General features: G+C 42.1%; 1 protein-coding gene across 3 annotated transcripts in view; it reads right to left on the bottom strand.

Moving 5' to 3' along the window:
• The window catches only part of ncapd3 (non-SMC condensin II complex, subunit D3), a 23408-nt gene extending 17929 nt beyond the window's left edge, over positions 1-5479 (bottom strand). Inside the window, exons 1-7 of one of the 3 annotated variants that reach the window (XM_082556729.1) lie at positions 5322-5479; positions 4548-4717; positions 4252-4414; positions 1886-2049; positions 1411-1575; positions 1263-1324; positions 1099-1186 (exon numbers count right to left, since the gene is read on the bottom strand). In XM_082556729.1, coding sequence (XP_082412855.1) covers positions 1099-1186; positions 1263-1324; positions 1411-1575; positions 1886-2049; positions 4252-4414; positions 4548-4717; positions 5322-5373 — 864 coding nt within the window. In that variant the 5' untranslated portion in view covers positions 5374-5479. Of the gene's footprint in view, positions 1-1098; positions 1187-1262; positions 1325-1410; positions 1576-1885; positions 2050-2606; positions 2960-4251; positions 4415-4547; positions 4718-5321 lie in introns of those variants that run through there. The other 2 variants (XM_082556731.1, XM_082556730.1) reach the window with 2 other exon arrangements.
• Positions 5480-19065: the final 13586 nt, after the last annotated feature.

Consider the following 19065-nt stretch of genomic DNA (forward strand, 5'->3'; position numbering starts at 1 on the left):
ACAGGTTTTAAGAAATCACATTCAAATTTAGTAATAGCTCGAGCTGATTTAATTTTGGGTCAAGGTCACACGAAAAGTGAAAACAAATAAAAACTTCATATTACCCGACATTTTAAACTTCATGTCGATATCCCAGGACTTGGGGTTGGATTGCATTTGACTATGACCTTCAATGTTAGCATCCAGGTCACAAAAATATTCTGCAAGCCATATCAAGTACAATTTATCATATGAAAGGGCATGCAGAGAGCTGTATGAAGCAACTCCTCTTTCTATGCCTGTATGTCCTATAGTTCAGCAAAAATCATCAGTATTTTTTGAAAATCTCACGTTTTCACAGCTTCTATATGTCAGAGACATTTAGGCTCTTTGAGAGACTAAAGAGTTGGTCCGGTGGAGTGAAACACTGCTTTCCACTCCTGAGTCTCCTGACGCTTTGCCAGAATTGCTTCAAGGAAGTCAGAAAGTCTTGTTCCATAGCCTGACTGCCTCTCACGCCCAAGTTTCTGCTTCAAGCACCAGCCAAGGGGCTTGCTGTTTGGCCTGCCCATACTCATCAGCTGCCTCCAAAGTCCCACAGGCTAACCATGTCCAGTAGGACTCCTTCAGCTTGATAGCTACTTTGATTCAGGGATTATCGCCACGACGAGCACCAACTACCTCGCAGCTGCCTCAGCAATGGAGGTGCAGAACATGGTTCAGTTGGAGTCCACGTCCCCAGCCTCATTCATAATGCTTCCAAAGTTGTGTCTGAGCATTCCCAGCACACCCTCACCATACGTTTAGGTGCGAACACCACTCTGCTTCAGATCAGCCAGGCCTTGCTCCCAGGTCTCATGGTCACTGCTCACGTGAGCGTTGAAGCCCCCCCCTCAAATACCCCACTCACTAAACTTAAGAAGGCTAACTGATGTTCGGCGCATAAGTGCAAACAGTCAGGATCCATTCTCTGAACTGAAGAGGCAGGGAAGCAACCTAGTGGGGAAGCTAGTCCAAATCTTTGAATGCAGCCAGCCTGTGTCACCATAAAAACAATATTTCTACAGTGTTATGACGACATCTACTGAGATAGTTTATAAGTAGTGTACGGGATCTTACTTCTTTCTGGTCTCCATGTTTTGGCAAGCAAAGCAGCTGTAGGCCGTAGAAAGCCATCTCTGGAATGCTCCTTAGTTTGGTAACGTCTCTGTGCAGAAATTACACAACTATCACAGTTTGTTCTGATACATTAAAAAAAAGACAAAATAAGCAAGAAAACTCACTGTTCAGCAGCAAAAGCTGGTTTGCCAGTGGTGGGTTCAAAGTAAAGCAGGTTACTGAAGATCTGGACAAAGAAAAGGATTCGCTGTGAAAACCTGCAGGTTCCACAGTGTGAAACGAACCAGGTGTGCAGATACAACCAGGTGGTACCTGCATACAGTGGATCATGGTCTGAGGACTGTCTTTTAGTGGAAATGTTTGCAGAAGTCTCAGTAAGCTTTGAACCAGGAGAGCTACAGCATCTCTGATCCTCATCAGGTCCTTTCCAGAAAGATGAACTTCCTCTTCCTCCTCATCCTCCTCCTCCATTTCCATCTGATAATAACACATAGGTCTGATCATAAATGTGTTCCACCAGAGAATACGTTTACTCACCTTCACACAACTTTAGCAACAAAAAGATCAGTACCGTTTATTGGTTTGTTTTTCTCTTCAGAAAGTTTTAAGAAAATGAAATGAGGAATAATTAATGAAAATTCCTTCTCGGTGTTGTATTAGCTCCCACATTAAGTCAATCGGACAGTCTGAACAAAAGAAATTCAACACTTAGATGGACCTAGTTATGAAATGAGTGTCTCAAAGTCACTATTCAGCCATCACATTGCAATGATCCTTGGGAGTGTACCTCTGGACTGTCTTTCCTCTGTGGTCTGGAGCGTTTTCCCTCCGTCTGAGAACTCTTCAGGTCTTTTTTGCGTTTCTTTTCAGAATCCTGAGGCCAGCAGTGACGGGTCAGGTCCAAACATGTGTCCAACAAAACTTCATGAAAAACCTTGTTGGAAATGCTCCCTAGAAACAACAATAGAGAGAGCCAGACACACTCACACCGCTTACCCAAGCAAACATCTTTTATTGTCCAGTTTTCCTAAGCTCGTGTGAATTGTAGCCTCAGTTTTTTATTCTTAGTCAACAAGAGCGACACCCATCGTTATCTGCTGCTGCTTTAGCACGTCAGCTTCAAGGTTCAACAGGTTGTGTTCAGAGAACTTCCACTTCCTGGATTTTATTTTCTTTTTGTCATTTTTGAACCACTTACACTTACAGTTCAGTTTTGAATATTACATAAAAAATAAACAACACAAAGTGTTTTTGAATGGCAGGTATGCAGAAACGTGTATGGGCAGAAATCTGTGCCATCAGACACTGAATTTGAATAAGTTCAATTTGAATTTGAATTGCTCAGATTGAATCTGAATTGTAACTTGAATAAATGCTTTTGAAAGCTGAATTTGAATTAGTCTAATTTGAAATTGAATTTATGGTTTGAAAATGAATTGATTTGCTTTGAAACTGCATTTTATCCTTTAAAAATTCAGCTCTCGAATAATTTCAGTTTCACTTCTCACCATTCAGTTTCAGGTCTACAATTCAATTTCAGTTCCAAAATTCAGTTTTTTGGAACTTACATCCGGTTCCGGTTCAAGCGCAGATTAATAGAACTACGTTTTACTAGCGGACCGAAAGTGTTACTGACGGGAATCTACAGCGTCTTGAGCTGAATTAAGACTTCAGAAGTCATTCGTCATGTCGAATGACCAGCGGATAAACTCTCAGGTTGGTAATAAATGTACTACATGTATAAGAACAAGCGTCATGTTAACAAATGATAGCCGTAAGGTAACTTTTATGCTTATTGTAGCTGCTAGCTAAAAGCGCTAATTTAGCGTAGTTTGCCCTGAATTCAGCTTTGACAACAAATATGATCGACTGTTTCTAGTAGAATTCCAGAGTTGTCATCTTGGACCCTCTCAGAGTGCCCCTCTGTATGCTTGCAGAGACCCCTACAGTAGGGAAACATGCAAAACGGTGTCCAAACCTTTGTGTTTTAGCTTTATTTATGTCTTACACAGCATCCCAACTCTTTAGCTAACTTAATAACTTTAGCTAAAGTGAATAGTTAGTCTAATTCATTAGTGCATTAGTGTGAGACCCTGCATCGTGACCTACGAACTTCTAACCCCTGCGAGTCAATCGTACAGTTTGAGCAGAAGCTGAATCGCGCGACTGAAAAAAATCGCACAGTGTCTGCCCAGCATAAGACATAAATAAAGCTAAAATACAAAGGTTTGGACACCGTTTTGCATGTTTCCCTACTGTAGGGGTCTCTGCAAGCATACAGAGGGGGTACTCTGAGAGGGTCCAAGATGACAACTTTGGAATTCTACTAGAAACAGTCGATCATATTTGTTGTCAAAGCTGAATTCAGGGCAAACTACGCTAAATTAGCGTTTTTAGCTAGCAGCTACAATAAGCATGACGCTTGTTCTTATACATGTAGTACATTTATTACCAACCTGAGAGTTTATCCGCTGGTCATTCGACATGACGAATGACTTCTGAAGTCTTAATTCAGCTCAAGACGCTGTAGATTCCCGTCAGTAACACTTTCGGTCCGCTAGTAAAACGTAGTTCTATTAATCTGCGCTTGAACCGGAACCGGATGTAAGTTCCAAAAAACTGAATTTTGGAACTGAAATTGAATTGTAGACCTGAAACTGAATGGTGAGAAGTGAAACTGAAATTATTCGAGAGCTGAATTTTTAAAGGATAAAATGCAGTTTCAAAGCAAATCAATTCATTTTCAAACCATAAATTCAATTTCAAATTAGACTAATTCAAATTCAGTTTTCAAAAGCATTTATTCAAGTTACAATTCAGATTCAATCTGAGCAATTCAAATTCAAATTGAACTTATTCAAATTCAGTGTCTGATGGCACAGATTTCTGCCCATACATGTGCATGTAGCACAGAGCCATGGCTCAGTGTCTAAACGAGTCTCACAGGCCTGAGTGTGTCCAGATAGCTTCCTAGAAATAAGTCACAGGATAGACAAACAGACACACACACACACACTCCTTGAAAATTAAGACATCTATACCAACGTTAGAATTTACAGTCAATAAGCAGTGACAATCATCTCATCAACGTTAGTTCCACCTAGCTCCAACAACCGAGAGACTTGTAGTTACTTCCATTTCAACTTTCCTTACCTGGAGTTCTCAGAAGTAATAGGTACACTGAGGCTGCACACAGGCTGTTCACCCTCTGGTGGCCACTGGCCACTTTAGACTTTCCTGCCAGGACAAAGAAGGACAGCACAGCCACCACAGACTTGACTGATATGCCACTCTCCCCCAGAACTGCCCAGACACTCTGCAATGCAAGATAGGAGACAGTCAGCTGACTGCTACCTTCAGATGGTGAAACAGACACTACAGACTACAGGAAGACTTTAGACTGAGCAACTGCAAGCGCTTCAAAGAGCCACAAAAACTAATTTGCTTACCTGTGAAGCTCCATCACTGCCTGCAGACTGATATTGATCAGCATGTGCCAGTAAACACTGGTACAGGGCTGTGAAAGACTTCTCTCGCCTGGCTGTAAGTTCCTCTTCTATAGTTTTATCCAGTGGTTTCCTTTCAGTAAACTCCACTTCCCACACCGCGTCCACCCAGGCTAGAAAAAGAAAGAATAATATTATCTCAAACATGTAAATAGAACTGAAATAACAAGAGAAAAAAAACTTAAAAACATCAAGTTTTTGTGAAAATCTCTGTCAACACAATGTTTATGCTTGAAAAGGAGTAGATGAGTTTTTTTATTTTAAATTACATCATTTACATGTTTAACTACATCCAAGTCTACACTCAGCTCATAAACCAAAACAACAACAAACTACACTTTACATAAACTAAGCACTCTGTGTAAACACCCACTAAATCTCTGAGCTTTGTAAAAATGATCTCTTATATCACAAAATCACTGACTTTCATTTACTGCTACTTTTAATACGTTTGCCTGTCAAATGTCAGACGAGCCGATGTTTTCTGTCTGCCATGAATCCACAGATATTAAGTTCATTACAACTGCTGACTATAAGATTTGACGACAATCTGAATATTCAGCTGCTTTATTTAATGGCAGATAATCTACACTAATGTCGCTTCACGGTACATCTCTCGGCTCAATGACCCAGGAAACAGCTCCGTTAACAACCAAGTTTGACAGACCGCCGGGTGTTCAGTAAACCACATTTCGATAACAGACAAAAGAGTTTTACCTTCTGGGACATCGTTTAACCGAAGAAACTGCAACGCAGATATCAGATCCATCTTATTTTGGTTTGTCTTTTTCTTTCTCGCTTAATTCGCCCGCCCAAATATAAAAACTCCGGACATGCGCACTAAAGTCTTCGTTTTATTTCTTTTCCTGGTTATCAGCCTCAGTGTTCAATACTGCCACCTGCTGGGCTGGAATAGTTAGTTATTATTTTTTAATTTGCAAGAAAAGTTAAAACTGGTCGCAAAGTTTCAAACTAGTTTATTGGAACATGAACTAGTTCATAACAGTTTTAATATGACTAATACTAAAGTCATATAGATAGTTTCAACTGATAAATAATAATGTGCAAAGAAGGTATTTATAATACACACTATATTCCCAAAAGTATTCACTTTTCTGTCTTCACATGCATATAAACTTGAGTTATATCCCATTCTTAATCCATAGGGTTTAATATGATGTCAACTAACCCTTTAACAACTCTTCAGCAAAGGCTTTCCACAAGGTTCAGAAGTGTGTTTGTGGGAATGTTTCACCATTGTTTATGGGCTCAAATTATGCTCATGAAAATTTAGTACTTGTAAATCAAATGTGTACCGTATTTTCACGACCATAAGACGCACTGTACTAAAAGGCGCAGTCTCAGTTATGTGTGCCATTACTGTATTTAACACACACATAAGGCGCACTGGATCATAGGGCGCATACAAGTACCGTATGCGTATTTAAAAATAAAGCGGGAGCAAACCTGAGTTCGGTACCTTACTCACATTTCTATTGCCGGTAATCGTCATCATCAACAACACACAAGCATACAAGTGTGCAGATGTACTCATTGTATTTTTATATCTTGTGAGGGCCAGAAAGTTTGATCAACTTTAATCAGAATCAGAATCAGAATACTTTATTGATCCCTGGGGGAAATTATTTTTTGTTACAGTGCTCCATTTTAAACCAACATTAAGACAAGACAGACAATACACTAACTAAGAATAGTACAATATATACATATATATACATACATACATACATAAGTCACTTATAAATAAATAGCTGGAAAAGAAACATGTGTAGCTGTAGCAGCAAACAGTGTGTTAAGTGGATGCGTTGTACAGGGAGATGGCCACAGGCAGGAATGATTTCCTGTGTCGTTCAGTGGTGCTTTTCGGTAATCTCAGTCTCTCACTGAACGAGCTCCTGTGACTGACCAGCATGTCATGGAGTGGGTGGGAGGTGTTATCCAACATTGTCTTTATCTTGGACAGCATCCGCCTCTCCGACACCACCTTGAGGGAGTCCAGCTCCATCCCCACAACATTGCTGGCCTTACGGATCAGTTTATTAAGTCTGTTGGCATCTGCGACCCTCAGCCTGCTCCCCCAGCATGCAACAGCATAGAGGATCGCACTGGCCACCACAGACTCATAGAAAATCCTCAGCATTTTCTGGCAGATGTTGAAGGACCTCAGTCGCCTCAAAAAATAGAGACGACTCTGGCCCTTCCTGTAAAGTGCTGTGGTGTTTTTAGCCCAGTCCAGTTTATTGTCAATGTGTACTCCAAGGTATTTATAGTCCTCCACAATGTCAACACTGACCCCCTGGATTGAAACAGGGGTCAAGTGTTTCCTGGTCTTCCTGAAGTCCACGATCAGTTCCTTGGTCTTTGCCACGTTGAGCTGCAGATGATTCTGCTCACACCACGTGACAAAGGAGTCGACCACAGCCCGGTACTCTGTCTCATCATCCCTGCTGATGCATCCAACCACCGCAGAGTCATCAGAAAACTTCTGAAGATGGCAGGTCTCTGTGCAGTGGCTGAAGTCTGTGGTGTAGAGGGTGAAGAGGAAGGGGGAGAGGACAGTCCCCTGTGGTGCCCCTGTGTTGCTAATCACCTTGTCAGACACACACTGTGGGAGACGTACATATTGTGGTCTTCCTGTCAGGTAATCAACAATCCAGGACACCAGAGAAGCATCCACCTGCATCGCTGCTAACTTATCACCCAGGAGGGTCGGCCTGATGGTGTTGAAAGCACTGGAAAAGTCAAAAAACATGACCCTCACTGTGCTCGCCGGCTGGTCCAGATGGGTGTAGACACGATTGAGCAGGTAGATGATGGCGTCCTCTGTTCCGAGACGAGGCTGATAAGCGAACTGAAGGGGATCCAGATGTGGTCTTACTATGGGTCGCAGCTGGTCCAGGATGAGCCTTTCCAGGGTCTTCATGATGTGGGAGGTCAGTGCCACGGGCCTGTAATCCTGGGGGCCACTGGGACGAGGCGTCTTTGGTACAGGGACGAGGCATGATGTCTTCCACATCACCGGGACCCTCTGCAGACTCAGACTCAGCATAAACAGTTTATGAAAGACTCCACACAGCTGGGGGGCACAGGTCTTGAGGACAAGGGGACTCACTCCGTCTGGTCCAGCAGACTTGCCTGAGTGAAGTCTCCTCATTTGCATCTCAACCTGGTATTGAGTGAAGGTGATGGGTGGGGGAGGGGTGTCAGGAATCTCACAGGAGGCAACATGTGAAGAGAGAGGCTGGCACAGTGGTGTGGCTCTGGATTCCAGGCTGACTGCAGGTGAGGTTGTGGGGGTGGGAGCAGACACTGTGGTGTCGAATCTATTGAAAAACAGATTCAACTCGTCGGCTCTATTCTCACCTCCCTCAGCTCCCCTGCTGTTGGTTGGCCTGAATCCAGTGATGGTCTTCATGCCCCTCCACACCTCTCTCATGCTGTTCTGCTGGAGTTTCCACTCCAGCTTCCTCCTGTAATTGTCCTTAGCCTCTCTGATCTTGTCCTTTAGTAACACCTGGACCTTCCTCACCTCCTCTTTGTTGCCCCCTCTGAAAGCCCTCTTCTTGTTGTTGAGGAGGGCTTTGATGTCCTTAGTCACCCACGGCTTGTTATTTGGGTAACAATGAACAGTCTGAGCTGGAACAATGGAGTCGGTGCAGAAAGTTATGTAGTCTGTGATACACTCAGTAAGCCCATTGATGTCCTCGGCGTGAGGCTCACAGAGTGTTTCCCAGTCGGTCACCTCGAAACAGCCCTGTAGTTCCGCTATTGCCTCCTCTGACCACCTCCTAACAGTCCTGGTGGTCACAGGTTCCCTCCTCACAATTGGCACATAGCGGGGGGTGAGGTGAATCAGGTTATGATCTGACCTACCAAGGGGGGGAGGGAGGAGGAGCTGTATGCATCCTTGACGTTAGCATACAGTAAGTCTAAAGTTTTCTCTCCCCTGGTGGGACAGTCCACATATTGTTTGAATGTTGGTGTATTGTCCAGTGATACATGGTTGAAGTCACCCGAGATCACAATAAAGGCACTCGGGTGCTGAGTCTGTAGCCGAGCTATGGCAGAGTGGATAGTGTCACATGCAGCTGTGGGGTTAGCAGAGGGGGGAACATAAACAGCCACCAAGATGACGTGAGAGAATTCCCTGGGTAAATAATACGGCCTGAGTCCAACAGCACACAGTTCAGTGTCCGGGCAACAAATCCTTTCTTTGATTGTTATGTTGGCAGGGTTACACCACCGGTTGTTAACTAAAACAGCAAGCCCACCTCCTTTACGCTTACCGCTAGCGATGCTGTCCCTGTCCGCCCGAACAGTGTGGAAGCCTTCCACGGAAGCATTCTCATCGGGAATGACCTGGTGCAGCCATGATTCGGTGAAACACATCAGGCTACACTCTCGGTATTCCCTCTGACTCCGTACCAGTGCTGAGAGCTCGTCGATTTTACTTGCCAACGATCGCACATTTCCCATCACGATAGACGGCAGACACGGTTTAAACCTCCTCCTCGCTTCGAGCCTCCGCTGTCTCACCGTCACCTTTTTTCTTCTCTTCTGTCCTTGACCTCTGCATCCCCGATGTGTTTTCCTCCAAATTTCAGCTGGTACTTCTGCGGGCACTTCTGCGGGCCTGGCCAGCGAGCCGGCCGGCATCAGGGCGATCAGCTGATCTCTGGAGTAAATATGATGTTGTGCTGGGCGTGGGTCCCAATCAGCCAGGGTTTTGGGTGTGCTCATTGTGAAACCTGGCCCCACCTTATCATGCGAATTCCTGAGGTCAGATGGCCCAGGATGTGAGTGGGTGTTAAGGCGTCTGGGGAGGGATCTCAAAACTGGATTATAGATGGCAGACAGTTGGTGTCCTAAACCACTGCCTCTGTTCAAAGATGGTCGCTCACAGTGGCCATAGATGGCTTCTTTCACTGTCCAAAATGTGAACATTGGCATCCTCGAAAGAGTGTTTTTTATCCTTAAGATGCAGATGGACTGCTGAGTCTTGTCCTGTGGAGGTGGCTCTTCTATCTTGTGCCATGTGCTTGTGAAGTGGCTGTTTGGTCTCTCCAATGTAGAGGTCTGATCAAGCAAAATGATCACAGAACAATCCCTTGTATCAGAAGCCCTTGATAGATCATTATAGACCATTAAGAGAGCGTTGGAGTGCTGCTTTTGAAAGCCAGACTGGAAAGGGTCAAAAATCTGTAATCTGCATAGTAAGGACCTAAACTGATTTTCTACAATTGTTTCTAGTAATTTGTTTATAAATGGCAATTTTAAAATAGGCCGATAATTACTAGTAGAGCTAGGATCTAGATTCTGTTTTTTTAAAAGAGGAGTTACCTCAGCATGTTTAAAATGTGATGGAACACAACCCTGCCTCAGTGAACTGTTGATGATGGATAGCAGTGTGGGACCGATGTCCGAAGCTGTGTCCAGGTCCAGGTCTGGCAAGTCTCAGGATTATTTTACCGGCAGCAACCCAGGAATACAGGCCCCCGAAGATCCACTTCTCTCCAAAGCAGCACAAGAAAGCCAGCTCTCTTCCTCCAATGAGGCCTCTGAAGCAAAAAATGAGCTGATCAGCAAGAATGGACATAAGCCGGGTGCTGTGCTACGCTCAAGCTGCGTTGGAAAAACAACCTTGTTTTGTTGAAAATTATCCATAGCAGATTTGATCGCCAATAATGCATGACGATCATAAATCTGAAGGGAGATGACGCTGGATAAAACTGTAGCATAAACCCTTTTTAAGTCTTTTCATGGTTTTATGATAACTGTACGACTTTAATGTGAAAAATTAGAAAAACAAGAGTTTTTGTATTTGTTTGAAGCTGCTTCCTGTTGGCTTCAGCTGTTTGGAGTTTCCATTTTCTAAACTTCTACATTCTGAACCTTCTTCAGCTCTGAACAGATGATGAAACACTGAATGATTCCAAGCTCACACTTTGTCTAATAAACTTACATCTTTCATTCTTTATACAGATTGTGGAGCTGTGGTTTGTCAGAGATCAGCTGTGATTATCTGGCAGCAGCGCTGAAGTCCAACCCCTCCCATCTGAGAGAGCTGGACCTGAGCTACAACTACAAGCTGCAGGATTCAGGAGTGAAGCATCTGTGTGGTTTTCTGGAGAGTCCAGGATGTGGACTTGAAACTCTGAGGTCAGTCAGCATGTTTTAGTTGTGTTGAGATGAATATGATGTGAAAGTTGTGCTGACACTAAACTTCAGACATCAGGCTGATATTATACTGATGCACACTGAGGATCTTCATGGTAAAGTCTGTTTTCTTCTTCTCTGGGTTGACTTAGTGCATATTAATCAGTTGCGTTTTAACGTTACTGTCTGCAGTTTCAATAACAAGACTATTAAATCTTCCAGAGACAAAACCAGTGAGTACTTAGTCTATTTGTCATGTTCATTAATATTTCATCAATACCATATCACGTGACAGCTAGTTTGTACTTATTTCATTCTGCAAAAATCTATAAATTATGTTTGCTCGTTTTTTGATGATTTTTTTTTTAGGTACTGGTTTTGGTCAAAATATTTTAATACTTTTTAAATCTTTTTAGTGAGTGAGAAGGTTGCAGCTGAAGATGGTGGGTCCCTAAAGAAGAAAGAGAAATCCCTCACAAACAGTTTGTATTTTGTTAGAAAACCACTAACAAATGAATATGATTGTAAACAGCACCAGTTAGAGTTCCAGGGAATCCTGAATTATTCAGTGTTTGTCTCTCATCAGGTGACTCTGAGGTCAGACTCAATCCAGACTCATTAGACACACAGCTTGATTTGTCTCAGGATGACACAGAGGTGAGAGAAATGCACGTGGATCTGATTATTGTGTTATGGAACAAAAACAGAGGCTTTCAGCACAGAAACTGTGTCATATGTGTTACAGCACAAGGCAGATCAGTCAGGCCAGACAGCCAATAAGGTTTAAGATTTAGTGTCATCGTATGTACAGATCAATAATGTGTACTCCATGTAGTTTCTTCACTGCTTACTTGTTTATTGTTGCTTTAAACAGCTGATGTTGTTTCCTCTCTGAATTCCAGCCTCCATCAAGCTTCACCCCCGAAGTACAAACTGAATCCACACAAATCTCCTACAGGTGCTTCTAGTTTCACATTAGGTTGATAACATGTATGTAATGATGTGACATGACACGTGTGATACAGCGGGAGGTGATCAGACCTTAGCTCATACAGGCTGGTTGAAGTGCTTCAGCCCTTCTGTGTCCTACAGGTTCAGGTGTCCTGGTCCAGGTGTGTTCCAGTGTACTTTGACCAGACTGGTGTTTGTTATGGCTCAGGAGGCGGAGCTGCTGTACCAGACTAACCAATGGGATGAGAGCCTCCTTCAGCCAGCTGGAAAAACAGCTGCAGGGCCGCTGTTCAATATCACATGCTCTGAGGATGCAGTCCGTCAGCTCCACCTGCCACACTGTGAAACAAAGGAGGGTGAGCACTGTAATGCTGACTGCTGTGATGATGCTCTGAAAACATCTGTGTTACTGTGTGGTGCTAAGTTAATTCAATTCAATTCAATCTTTATTGGAAGACTTCATGTCCATAAAAAACAAGACAGAAACACACACACAACACCCCCCAACACAAGGTATAAACCATTAAATATATATATATATATATATGTATATAAATAAGTATATAAAGCATTTGTAAAAATATAAAACCATAATATACATAAAACACAATTACTTAAAATAAATCAATAAATACACAAAAACTTTAACCAGTGCTTTCTCAGACTGGATGAGTAACGGGAACCACTCAGTGTTGGATCTGTGAGTGCTAAAATTATACTGTTACTCGAACCATCCAGTCGTTCTCTAAAATTGAACATTAACTTTCTTAAAAGTGCTTTAAAAGTCCAAACACCCACAGCTACAAACATCTGGCTGGCACTACCACTTCTAGGTATCCTGCAAAGGATTCTCATCACATCATTATATGCAACATGCAGCTTCTGCATGCTACATTGTTTGTAGGATGACCACAAGGGGGCAGTATATAGCGGTGTGCAATACGCTTTAAACAAAGCCACTTTAACTGGAAGTGAACAAAAGCTGAATTTGCGTGCAATAGTATTTGCCTGCACATAGAGCTTACACCGCTGTCTGTATATGTCATCATCATCATTCATTTGCTCAGTAATAAAGTGACCGAGGTATTTCACCTTTTTATGAACTTCAAGAGTTTTTTGTGCCAGTTTAAACAAAGGGAAATTTAGCTGTTTATCCTGCTTGGTTCTACATATCAAAACAGCACTTTTAGCAGCATTGTACTTCATATCATATTGCACACCATATTCAGTACAGACATTAAGAAGATCCTGTAACCCAGCACTGCTTGGACTAAAAACAACCAGGTCATCTGCATACATGAGATGATTTATCAGTGTTTTACCTAATATACACCCAGTGTTACAAGCTCTCAGCTGTATGGACAAATCATCAACATATAAATTAAATAAAATTGGAGACAAAATCCCACCCTGTCTGACACCATTGCTGACATCAAAGGGGGCAGAAATACTGCTTCCCCATTTAACCTGCATGTTCTGATGAGCGTACCAGTAAGAGAGAATCCTCACGATGTACTGAGGAACTCCCCGTGTCTTCAGTTTATCAAAAAGTTTTCTGTGGTTCACTCGATCAAAAGCCTTAGAGGCATCAATGAAACACGAGGACAGATGAATTTTTAGCCCTGTACAAACTGACTATTTCCTTGAGTGCATATATGCACATGTCAGTGCCGTGCTTTAGTTTGAAGCCAAACTGATTATCCAGAGAAGAGATGAACACACTAACTCTATCAAACAGGATTCTTTCTAACACCTTAGGTAAAATACTGGCAAGTGCAATTGGCCTGTAAATATTATACTAAGATGAACTGTTCTGCATTATACAAATAACCATAATGCAGTTTATTTATAACAAGAAAGGATGGAAGTGAACCTGTAGTTTGGAGGAGATGTAATTCTCAGGTATGGTGAGAAGTAAATCTGAACTCTCAGAATTAAAAGCTCTTTGCTTTCACAGCACTGCATGTTGATGGCCTGCTGTCTGTTGCCCACATCTCTGATGATGGGATGAGCATCTTGGAGCCGCTGGAGATCACTGCCACCCATGTGGTTGTGAAAGTCCCTCACCTCTCTGCCTTTGGCCTCATCTGGGATGTCTTCAAGCGGTTCCTGAACATGGCAGAAGCCATAAATGGTCAAGTTCTGCTGTTCTTCCGACCTCTGGAGACAGGATCTCGAAGAATCAACATGTTTCTGCTGCAGGAAAATATCCCTTTGCCAGAGGTAAACAGTTTCAACATCATCACTCTATGGTCCTCTCAGAATCCAAATGATTTCTCAGCATTTCTGATGTTTAACTAAAATTATGTACAGGTTTACTGGTCATTCCTCCCTGATTACCTGAAACACAGGATCAGACTCCAGTTAACTTTTATGTAATCACATTCACCTTCAGACTTGTCAGATCTGCTGACCAATCACTACTCTTCATTATTCACTCCCAGTAATGACCCTGAGCTGTGAACATTTGATGTTTGTGAACCATAATGTCAGATCTGACACTTTACTGATAAAAATAAAGTCCCAGAGCTTTCCTTCTCTGTGCAAAGTTGTTTTATCTCAAGAATTATTGTTTTTCTTTGATTCATACTCACACATGATGTTCTACACCTGATGCGTTTAAATGAGCTCTACAGGTGAATAGACTTATTAACATTACCAGCATAATAAACTGTCCTGTCTCTGAAGGTGGCTGCCCAACAAGGACATGGTGCTGAATACATTGAGACCCCTGCTGACTGTCTTTTCAGCTTAGGTCAAAGGTACAGTATCCACTGTGAACCTGAGAGCAGGATACAGCCGGAGGTGAGTCAAACTAAATGCTGCTTAAATTAAAGTCCTGGATAACTCACTCGTCATGAAAATGGCATCTTTCTGTTGTTTTTAGCAAACACAATTTCGCTTAAAGTTTGGCCCAAATTACCATCCAACATTTCAAGTTTTCCTGAGTACCAGTCCAGAGATTTTGACTCTGACAGTCAAAGACCAAGAGGGGACAGAAACCTGGAAATCATCTCTTTACCTGCCAGGTAAGGTTCCTGCCAAATGCCAGAGCAGAAATTACCGTGCAAACTTCTGCTACTAGGTTATTTTATAAAAGTTAACTGAAATCATACTTAAGTCTCTTTTCATCTGCAGTTCAGAGTGTAGTTAAATTACTTTTATCTGTCTTTTTCCTTCAGCACCAAGAACAGAAACCTTAATGAGGGATGTCCCCGCAGAGGCCGGAGTCCCGGTGGATGAGAGACTGTTCACAATTCGCTCACGGTTTATTGAAAGAGTGTCTGAATCTGTTTTAAACAAACTTCTGGATAAACTCCTGCAGCAGCGTGTTATCAACGATCAGGAGATGGAATCAGTCAGATCACAGCAGAGCAGAGCAGATAAAGCACGAGACGTGATCGACACAGTGCGACGAAAAGGAAGTGAAGCCAGCTCACTTCTGATTGCTGCTCTCTGTGAGGAGGATCGATGCCTTTCCAAAGACCTGAAGTTAATGTGAAGGAAGACAGATTTCTAAAGAATCTGTGGAGCTGTGACGATGAATCTCAAAGACCACTGACAGTCACTATTGTGATCTTCATGGGAGGTGTGTCTAGCTGTTTTTTTGTAAGGACCCCAAAGCACTTTACACTACATTCACCCATTCACACACACATTCACACACTGGTGATGGCTACATTGTAGCCACAGCTGCACTGACAGAGGTGAGGCTGCCGGACACTGGCGCCACCGGGCCCTCTGACCACCACCAGTAGGCAAACATGGGATTAGTATGCAGCCAGGAGACAGCCTGGAGTCTCACTATCTGTTTAACGTCTTCTGATACTACTATTACTAAAGTGATATGGTTAAAATATGTGATTAATACATCAGAAAAGAAATCTGCCTGTACACTCATTACCTCCAGGCCAGAACCAGGTTTCCTTATTAGCCTCCAGGAGGAACAGATAGAAACTTCAGTAGTACCTTAGCCATTTAGTGTTCTGTGCAGAAGAGAAACCAACTATGACTGTTGGCAGTAACACACACACACTTTTGTCCTGACTAGGGATGGGTATCGTTTAAGTGTTATCTGATACCGGTGCCAAACCGGTGCTTTTGAAACGGTGCCGGTACTTAAACGGTGCTCGAACCGGTGATTAAAGGATGGAGAACACAAACTTTGTCCAAAAACCTCTCATGTTCAGCTGTTTTTTGTAAAAAGATAACAATGTTAGCCTTTTCTGCAGCTATAGGGGATTTATGGCATCACTCTTGGCTGGAAGCAGTGCTTAAACAATGGAAAAAACACAAACTTTGTCCAAAAATCTCTCATGTTTAACTGTTTTCCACTTTTTCTTTGGTCATTTTTTGGCCAGGGCGAAGGGAGTATCTGCCATCATACAAGAAGACAGCCGCATGTAGCTATGATGGTGTTTGCTAGTTCACCTTACATGCATTAATTTAATAACGTGGTTAGCCTACTCAACGTAAATTACACACGAACATTAATCAACCAAAGACCCAGACAGACTTTTAATTCATTTGAAAGCCTGATGCTTAGCCTCGTCCACCCCAGCTGTGAAACTCAGAAACCAGTCTTACTTGTTATCATCTATCGTCCACCTGGGCCTTACACAGAGCTTCTGTCTGATTTCTCAGACTTTATATCTAATTTAGTTCTGAGCTCAGATAAAATAATTATTGTGGGTGATTTTAACATCCATGTACATGCTAAGAATGACAGCCTCAACATGGCATTTAATCTGTTATTAGACTCAATTGGCTTCTCTCAACATGTAAAAGAACCCACCCACCACTTTAATCACACTCTAGATCTTGTTTTAACATATGGCATAGAAACTGAACATTTAACAGTGTTTCCTGAAAACCCTCTCCTGTCTGATCATTTCCTGATAACATTTACATTTACAATAATTGATTACACAGCAGTGGAGAGTAGACTTTATCACAGTAGATGTCTTTCTGAAAGCGCTGTAACTAAGTTTAAGAATATAATCCACCCACTGTTATCATCTCCAATGCCCTGTACCAACACAGAGCAGAGCAGCTATCTGAACGCTGCTCCAACAGAGGTCGATCATCTTGTTAATAATTTCACCTCCTCACTACGTACGACTCTGGATACTGTAGCTCCTGTGAAAACTAAGGTCTCTAATCAGAAGTACCTGACTCCGTGGTATAATTCTCAAACACGTAGCCTAAAGCAGATGACTCGTAATCTGGAGAGGAAATGGCGTGTCACAAATTTAGAGGATCATCATTTAGCCTGGAGAAATAGTTTGCTGCTTTATAAGAAAGCCCTCCACAAAGCCAGAACATCTTACTATTCATCACTGATTGAAGAAAATAAGAACAACCCCAGGTTTCTCTTCAGCTCTGTAGCCAGGCTGACAAAAAGTCAGAGCTCTGTTGAGCCAACCATCCCTTTAACGTTAACTAGTAATGACTTCATGAACTTCTTCACTAATAAAATTTTAATCATTAGAGAAAAAAATTACCAGTAATCATCCCACAGATGTAGTATTATCTACAGCTACTCTTAGTACCATTGATGTTAAGTTAGACTCTTTTTCTCCAATTGATCTTTCTGAGTTAACTTCAATAATTACTTCCTCCAAACCATCAACGTGTCTTTTAGACCCCATTCCTACAAAACTGCTCAAAGAAGTCCTGCCATTAATTAATTCTTCGATCTTAAATATGATCAACCTATCTCTAATAATCAGCTATGTACCACAGGCCTTCAAGCTGGCTGTAGTTAAACCTTTACTCAAAAAGCATCTCTAGACCCAGCAGTCTTAGCTAATTATAGGCCAATCTCCAACCTTCCTTTATATCAAACATTCTTGAAAGAGTAGTTGTCAAACAGCTAACAGATCATCTGCAGAGGTTTATTTGAAGAGTTTCAGTCAGGTTTCAGAGCTCATCACAGCACAGAAACAGCTTTAGTGAAGGTTACAAATGATCTTCTTATGGCCTCTGACAGTGGACTCATCTCTGTGCTTGTCCTGCTAGACCTCAGTGCAGCGTTCGATACTGTTGATAATAAAGGTGTGGAGCAGTGGGTACAGGGTGTATTGTCAGAGGAGACTGAACTTCATCTCATGTCTGTGGAACCAGATGAAGTTAGAGCAGGATCAGGTGACCATAAATCCTCCCTTAGTTACTTCTTAGGTAAGAAGTATTATTTTTCTCTCACTATGTGTTTATACACCACTCTGAATGTAATCATTAGTTATTAACCTCTGTCTCTCTTCCACACCATGTCTTTGTCCTGTCTCCCTTCCCTCACCCCAACCAATCACAGCAGATGGCCCCGCCCCTCCCTGAGCCTGGTTCTGCTGGAGGTTTCTTCCTGTTAAAAGGGAGTTTTTCCTTCCCACTGTCGCCAATAATATTATTTTAGGGTCTTGACCTTACAATATAAAGCCCTTTGAGGAAAATATTTTTGTGATTTGGCATTACATCAATTGGAAAGAAGTACATTAGTGTGTGAATGGGTGGATGACTGGTTGTAGTAAAGCGCTATACAAAATACAAATACAGGCCATTTACCATTTTTAATACATTTCTATCTCAATCCTTAATGACCCTAAACTGCTGCACTTACATTTTAAAGAATATTAAGAGTTATAATTACCTGAATGCTACTCTAGTACCACCTTGACATTTGTAATTTGAAGAGCTACGTAGTGGGCCACCAAGAGAGATTAATTCCTCAGTTCTTTGGTAACCTACTGATGATGAGCCTCAGCATTCTTCTAATGTCATGTCCCAAACCAATACAATACAGTCATTATCTGGCTGCCAGCCAGTCATATAAGCACATATTTACAGTTGTTTCTGCCACTTAAATTTGCCAAACTTACGGTACGTCATTTGTAAACCAGCACTGGCCTAGTTAAGCCTGGTTATAGTTAGGGTGAGTTAGAGCTGTTTTCTTGCGTTGGCCTTGGCTCTCCATGAACTATGCTTCCTTCTGATAACATGTTGGCAATAAACCTTTTTAAAAACTGACCTCAACAGCCTCCTTATATTCCTTTTTCCAGTTTTATGTTAGTCTCCTCACCACTTAGACCTTCATGGGGATGCAACATAATTGTTACTCTTGGCTTTCTCATTTTTTCTTCTTTTCTACAAACATTAGAAACCCAATTGTAAGTACAGTAGCACTGAATAAGAATACTGCCTTAGTGTGTTTGACCCTACATTTGCAAATGATTGTAAAATGTGTAGCCAAATCTAGTGCTGCAGTATAGATTACAGGACTGTTAAGTGTGACAAAGTTGGGTTTACTGTAAAGCAGTGATGAGTCATGAGACACCAG

The sequence above is a fragment of the Aulonocara stuartgranti genome (genome assembly GCF_965226115.1).
Source record: "Aulonocara stuartgranti genome assembly, chromosome: 13".
Classification (NCBI taxonomy): domain Eukaryota; kingdom Metazoa; phylum Chordata; class Actinopteri; order Cichliformes; family Cichlidae; genus Aulonocara; species Aulonocara stuartgranti.